Here is a 6,951-nt window from a genome sequence, read left to right on the forward strand (position 1 = left end):
GCCTGTATCTTCAACTCTCATACAGGCAGGCAATAATAATTTCTCATATCAATTGAATAGCAACAGTCACCATCATGCCTGGAGGAGCAGTTGTTCATGGCACGACCGATACCTCTCGGGTAAGTAATGATTCCTTAGCTATTTATCGCCATTACGTATCTTTGTCGAGATTCTATCAAAATTACTATCTCCAAAACAGCACCTCATCAATGTTTGAAGTTATCAAGTGTCTACCTTTATATTTCACAATACTGATTTTGTGGTGCATAGATCGAGGCCCCAGTTACTGCTAAGGCATACTTGATGTAAGTTCCTTATATCAACTACTGAACTTTTGGGTTCAAGAACAATGGCTGAGTTTCGTCAAGGTGTGCTTTTGCAGCATTTGGTGGTATCTTTTTCGGATATGATACAGGTTGGATGTCTGGGTATGTTCTCCAGACCCTCTAAATGCTATATCGACTTATTGATATTTCGAAGTGTCTTGGCGATGCCTTATTTCATCACTCAATATACTGGACTACCAAAACCCCCGGCTGATGCTCCGAAAGCCACTTTGGACGCATTCGCCATCTCTGCCAGCAATCAATCCTTGACAACCTCTATTCTTTCTTGTGGTACTTTCTTCGGAGCTCTTATTGCTGGTGATGTAGCCGATACAATTGGACGCCGCATGACTATTATCGCTGGCTGTGCAATTTTCTGCGTCGGATGTATCATGGAAACCGCCTCCACTGGTCTTGGTCTTATGGTGGCAGGCCGTCTAATTGCTGGCGGTGGTGTTGGATTTATTTCTGCTATCAGTAAGTCTTATTAAATGTCAGCTCTCAGCCTCAACTTGTCTAACCAGTCATCAATTATAGTCATCTTGTACATGTCAGAAATTGCTCCGAAAAAAGTCCGAGGTGCCCTTGTCTCAGGATATCAATTCTGTATTACGATCGGAATCTTACTTGCCAATTGCGTTGTGTACGCTACACAGAACCGGACTGACACTGGCTCATACCGAATTCCTATTGCAGTTCAATTCTTGTGGGCTATCATTTTGGCGGTTGGATTGTTCATTCTTCCCGAATCGCCCCGTTATTATGTCAAGAAAGGTCGTCTTGAAGATGCAGCAAAATCTCTGGCGAACGTTCGTGGTCAGCCAATTGAGTCTGAATACATTCAAGTAAGTATAACCGAACTTGCAGCTTGATATGTCTCTCTAACATGCATATAGGATGAACTTGCGGAGATTATTGCAAACAATGAGTACGAACTCTCCGTTGTACCACAAACTTCATACATCTCCCAATGGACCAATTGTTTCAAAGGTTTGTGTCTTCGGTCAACCCGAACCCTTCATCTTATACTTACATACGTGCAGGATCTATGTTCGATGGTTCCAGTAACCTCCGAAGAACTTTTACTGGTATCATGCTTCAATGTATGCAACAGTTCACCGGTATTGTAAGTGCTTTTTGGTACCTCTAATTGTTGCCATCTTCAAGTAGCATCATTTCACCCATCAAAACAAGCTACCAAAGAAAGTCAGGACTAATTCCTAATTCACAGAACTTCATCTTCTATTTCGGAAATGTCTTCTTCAAATCTCTCGGAACGATCAAGAATCCCTTCTTGATCTCGCTTGTAACCTCCCTGGTTAACATGTTAACTACCCCTCTCGCTTTCTGGACTGTCGAACGTTTTGGGCGCCGTACCATTCTTCTGATTGGAGCTTCTTGCATGATCACCTTCCAATTCATTGTTGGTATTATTGGTGTCACTGCTGGAGAGGCTGACAGACACAACTCCTCTGCCGTATCTGCTATGATTGCTTGTAAGTATTTGCCAATTCATATTTCAATATCTCTATAATGTATCCTTCATTCTCTTATGATATACACATCAAACTAACGCACCCAGTCATCTGTCTCAACATCGCCGCTTTCGCCACCACCTGGGGACCAGCCGCCTGGGTCGTAGTCGGCGAGATCTTCCCTCTACCCATCCGCTCCCGCGGTGTCGGTCTCTCTACCGCCTCCAACTGGTTCTGGAACTGCATCATCGGAGTCATCACTCCCTATCTCGTCGGCACCCAAAAGGGCGATGCAAACCTCGGCGCTAAAGTGTTTTTCATGTGGGGTTCTCTCTGCGCGTTAAGTTTGCTGTTCGCGTACTTCTTCGTTTCAGAGACAAAGGGCCTGAGTTTGGAACAGGTAGATAGAATGTTGGAAGAGACAACGCCAAGAACGAGCGCAAAATGGGTGCCGCATAGTACGTTTGCTGGGGAGATGGGTTTGGCGGGAGATAAGGTGTTTGATCATGAGCCACACGTGGAGAAGGAGAATACGACTCATGAGCCGGCACCGACGGAGGTTAATAAGGAGGTTGTTTAGATTTTTGCAGATCTGGCTTGAGCTTCCATTCATGGCGCCAGGATAGCTTTTGTGCGAGGGGAATTTAATTCTTTTGGTGGATGGAGAGAAAAGGATGGGAAAACGGAGGATGAGGTTTTGAGTTTGAGTTTGATCTATACAGTACAGTAATACTTCGTGAAGCAGATATCCAGCTGTGTTTCACAGGTAGAGTTGAAGTTACTATACCCATTAATTATTCTGCTTCTTACATTATGTCTCTTTCAAATTTTAACAAATTCTATACCTGTTTAGTTCCATGGCAAATATTGCGTCTCTCCTCACATTAATATACGATATGTCTAATGGTAGGTAGATATGTTCTCGGTACCACCAACATACTATTTCGTAAGTTCTCATATTGCTCACTCATTCATTGTCTTGAGATTTATGTATATCTTCCTTGGTTATCAAACTCAATGTTCTCATTCTCCTTGCATATCTTTCCCTCTTCTCCGCTCTCCGGGGCTTGTAATCCATTCTGATGTAGTAGTACCAATAAATTCTTAATTGGTTTAATCTATCTATACATGTTATTATACTAACTTTATAATACACTGAAGTATATGTAATTGAATAAATTTTCTTTCAAATAAGCGGAAGGATATAAGGTCAGAGCTGGTCGAATAGTTTAAGGTGACCTATCAAGGGAACCATTTGGGCATGCGGCTACTCAAGAAGCGAGGGCTGCGCAAAAGTGTCGAATATCTTGTTGGGTGCAAGGGTCGTCCACAGAGCGAGTATTCATGGGAGAAAAGAAGCCACCGTAAGCCGTGAACGAATTATAGAGTTTGAGGTGAGCTGAAGGAAAGATCGTATGTACTATGTCAGTAGAGTTACTTGAGATCGGAACTGCGCTAGGTTAATGACAGATATAGACGCCGCGTACCCCGCGGTCCTGTCCTGTGTATTAACTACTTAATCTCTTTTTCTCTTTCTTTCCCTTTGTCCCATTCCTCCGTTGAGTCTAGCAACTTTTCTTTGCTCAATTGTGACTAACTTACTACGTAAATTTCGCATTCCACTACCACCATGTCCCCTGATTCAACGCCAAAAGTCTACCGAGCGCTAGCCCTGCTACAACCGCTCTACGGACAGCTGGAATCGAGTATTGATAAATAAATTAATCAACTCCTTACAAACCAATCTATAATGTTTGTATTATAGTCGAAATTACATGTCTACAACTATGTCTCACGTGATTTCAAGCGAGGTTGGCATATAACCACCTCGTCTTGCCTCGGCCTGGCCATTCTCTCCTTAGATTTGTATTTTAAGATACAAATCGACATCATGCTTCTTCTTTGAGGCCTCTTTTCTCGTGCTGTCGTAGCTATACGGAATAAGAAATTGAGAAAATATTGTCCATGATAAAGGACAGATCCAAGTTTGTATAATCGCCAAAGTGGCCAGTGATGTCTGACTCGAGAGCAGAATCACTCATATCGTTTTCTTTACCCGTTGGTAATTTGGGACAGTAGGCTATGGATGGGGGTCTGGATACATCCGATAAAGAGATTAGTTGCTGCTCTATATTCATGGGTATTCGCCTGTCTGGCAATAGTTCTGCACTAGTACACGGCATACTTCGACGCGTGACGTGTTCTGCAAACCATGAAGCAGGCTGATTTTTTCCAAAAAATAAACTATGTTCGCTTTCGTTCGGTCGATTCACCGTTTTGCTAGCGGTGGGCGCACCGTTTGAGCTCAGCTGATCTGGGGGGACGCTTCCTACCCAGTGTCCCTCTGGCTTACCACGGTTTTCCTGCATGGTTCTTGGCGGAGGGTTTAAAGGAATAGATTTCCTATTCTGGTATTCCTAGTGGCTTGTTTTTGTAGCGGGACCTTCTGGTAGCTCGGCTGTATTGTCTGGATTGCTCGTGGAATTTTGCTGAATAGAAAATCTCTGGCTGTGCCCATCACGGGAAGATATGGGGTTTATTGCAGAACAAGCTACAGCATTGCGGAGGCGATTTGCGAGCATGAAAAGATTCTCTCGAGGTGTGGCCGATATGTTCCAGCGGAGGACGAACTGGTTGTGTACCATATTTAAAATTTCGTAGTTTGAGGCAACAAGTTCCTTCTCTGAGGGTTCAGAGGTCATCTCGAGGCGAACTAGCTGAACAGCAGCTGAAAGCCACACATACTCGATAATAACGGGTTGACGTAGTAATGTCGCGTATCACTGCTGTTACTGATAATACGAAGAACTGAGTCCGAAGCCGCGAAGTAATGCTGAACGGAGGGATCGAGCAGTCTCGATTGAAGAGCTGATTTCATGGAAGGGTGCGGGAAACACTTACCCCTCAGATCTTCGTAACGTCAGAAATTGTGAGGCACAAGCGTGCCTTGGGAATCTGGTTGAAACACCTGATACTTATGGATCATGACTTTGGTCAACTCCACCATCAGATAAATTCCGAATATAGAGCTATGTCGATGACGCAACTCCGATGATTTTCCAGTCCTCACGTTGCACGCGTGCTCGCCAAAATCCAAGAACTGTCCCTCATAATTGAGAGATGGAGGTGGGACGGTCATACAGTACTGTAATGAGTTCTCCAGAGTTCGGAGCTTCGTCATGATCTCTTGTGGGCCGTCAACACTGTTTGATTCCCATGGGTACCGCTCTGCATTTGAGGTGTCAGAAGCTAATGCAGTGTCAAGCCAGCCATTATAAAATCTGTCGCCCGGACCTGGACTCGCGAGAACTTGCGCCTCTTTGACCAAAGAATTGATGACAATGAACCATGCTTTCTTCGACTTACTGCCAGTCTCTGCCAGGTCTTTGAACCTGGAAATAAAGCCAGTTCCGAGAAAACAGCTGGGTTTTGAACGCCCTTGAGACCATGACTTATCGTCAACGGGAAGGAGAACCTTATGCTGTTTCCAGTCCATACCAGTCGGGCATCGACGGAGGACGCTCGCGAAAGTATCCATCTCCCAAATTGCCCACCATGCGCGTCGTTTTTCTTCTTTGACAACCCACGGCTCCTGTCCATGACTACTCCCATCTCCCATGCTGCTGGCATCCACAAGATGCAGGTTCATCTCATAGGCATGTCGTATACATAATCCGAGCGATCTCCATGCTCTTCCCCGTACATTCTTACATAGTAGCCAGTGCGCACAGAGAATTAATGCTTGAAGTACGCATAGCGGAGGATGTTCATCGCCACACTCGTCAATAGCTTGATTGATAGAAGCAGTTGCCATTTCTACAAAAGGCAACTCAGAAAGCTGGCTGCCACATTGCTGGAACTCCGGATCCTGGCTCAAGGAAGAGATGGTGTACTTGCTGGCGAAGGCAAGCATAGCGGCAGCCAATGCGTTGATCTGGGTGCTGATTGTCACTGCTTGCAAATGCGCTAGCGAAAACGGCTCCCTAAACAGACGGAACGATGTGTAGTTGTCGACGAATGATTTTAGCCTGTTGACCTACCGTCAGTCTCTGATATTTATGCTTGTGACTACAATAATACGTTTCAGGGGTATCTTCAACGAAGACTCACAATTTTTTTATGAGGCCAGGGGCTACCCCCAAAACAGACGATGCAGATATGAGGGCCGGCTTCTCGTGGATCTTGGATGCTGTAGGTGAGGGATTATCTCCTTTGTCTGCCGGTGGCCAAGAGTCATGAGATGGATGGATAATGAAAGAAATTGACTGTATATCTGCAGGTCGCAAAATTGACTTCGGACTGAAACCATGATTGTCACCTATCCCTTCAGCGTCATCCTCAGAGTCTGAGTAGTCGGGAAATGGCTCGGAAATCTTCCTGCGCTTTTTAGGACGATGATTAGTGGTACGGCGCTTCTTCTGTGATGTTCCCAATTTCGGTCCAGGTTTCTGGACGTGCTGAGGATAGACACATCGCTGCTGCAGGTTCTCGCATGTCTGGCACCTCGGCAGCTCTCTGTTACATTTGACCTTACGCTTGCGGCACAATTTTCAGGCCACCTTGGCGAGCATTTCCCCCTCGGGATTTGTATACAGTGATGTAGTCATATCCGCGGTCGCTCGAGAATGAAATTGGACCAGCAAGCTGCTTCCACTGCAACTTCAGTATTGTCAAACAAATTGCAAGCTAACAGTAATGCGAAGATATTTTGTCCATGTGGGAGGGAAGTGAAAGGGGCAGAGAAAGCAGCAAAAAGAATAGATGGCGCATCAGCATGGTCAGCAGCCATTCCGAACTAAATTCAATTCCCCAGCGCCACCAAGCAAGCCTCTCGGGCCGCATCCACAGCTCCCCCCACCACAACTTCCCCCGCTCAGTAGAGCAAGGGAGCGTGGCAGAACTATTCTGATTAGAGTTAGGCAAAACACATATTTTGGAGGATGATTACATAATTCTACATTATTACACTTGTTGAGTAACGTGATTCATTACCGAGTGGATTACTTTCATCTCAAATATTTATATTTTATGTTCACAATTAAGGGAGTAGACTATGTAGAATTTATTATAGTAATTTAAATCTAAATTCGAAAGTGGAAGATATTATATGCACATAAGGTGTATGTGTCATATCTTTCCAGCATTTTATA

At 44.7% G+C, this 6,951-nt stretch overlaps 2 protein-coding genes across 3 annotated transcripts; one reads left to right on the plus strand and one right to left on the minus strand.

Moving 5' to 3' along the window:
• Positions 1-2,497, plus strand: BCIN_11g03760 (hypothetical protein). Its single transcript, XM_001556871.2, has 9 exons — positions 1-119; positions 271-305; positions 369-428; positions 481-803; positions 864-1,171; positions 1,223-1,316; positions 1,370-1,452; positions 1,558-1,822; positions 1,909-2,497. Exons 1-9 carry the CDS (start codon positions 75-77, stop codon positions 2,379-2,381), a joined length of 1,686 nt encoding a protein of 561 aa, XP_001556921.1. The 5' UTR covers positions 1-74; the 3' UTR covers positions 2,382-2,497.
• A 337-nt stretch (positions 2,498-2,834) lies between these two features.
• Positions 2,835-6,422, minus strand: BCIN_11g03770 (hypothetical protein). 2 transcript variants are annotated; one of them, XM_024695983.1, is made up of 2 exons: positions 5,912-6,422; positions 2,835-5,829 (listed from the first exon to the last, which is right to left on the minus strand). In XM_024695983.1, exon 2 carries the CDS (start codon positions 5,712-5,714, stop codon positions 4,722-4,724), a length of 993 nt encoding a protein of 330 aa, XP_024551786.1. In that variant the 5' UTR covers positions 5,715-5,829; positions 5,912-6,422; the 3' UTR covers positions 2,835-4,721. The 2 variants fall into 2 exon arrangements, with proteins under 2 accessions (XP_024551786.1, XP_024551785.1); XM_024695984.1 differs by having other exon boundaries at positions 2,835-6,422.
• Between the last annotated feature and the right edge of the window lie 529 nt (positions 6,423-6,951).

The sequence above is a fragment of the Botrytis cinerea genome, chromosome 11, assembly GCF_000143535.2.
Source record: "Botrytis cinerea B05.10 chromosome 11, complete sequence".
Taxonomy (NCBI): domain Eukaryota; kingdom Fungi; phylum Ascomycota; class Leotiomycetes; order Helotiales; family Sclerotiniaceae; genus Botrytis; species Botrytis cinerea.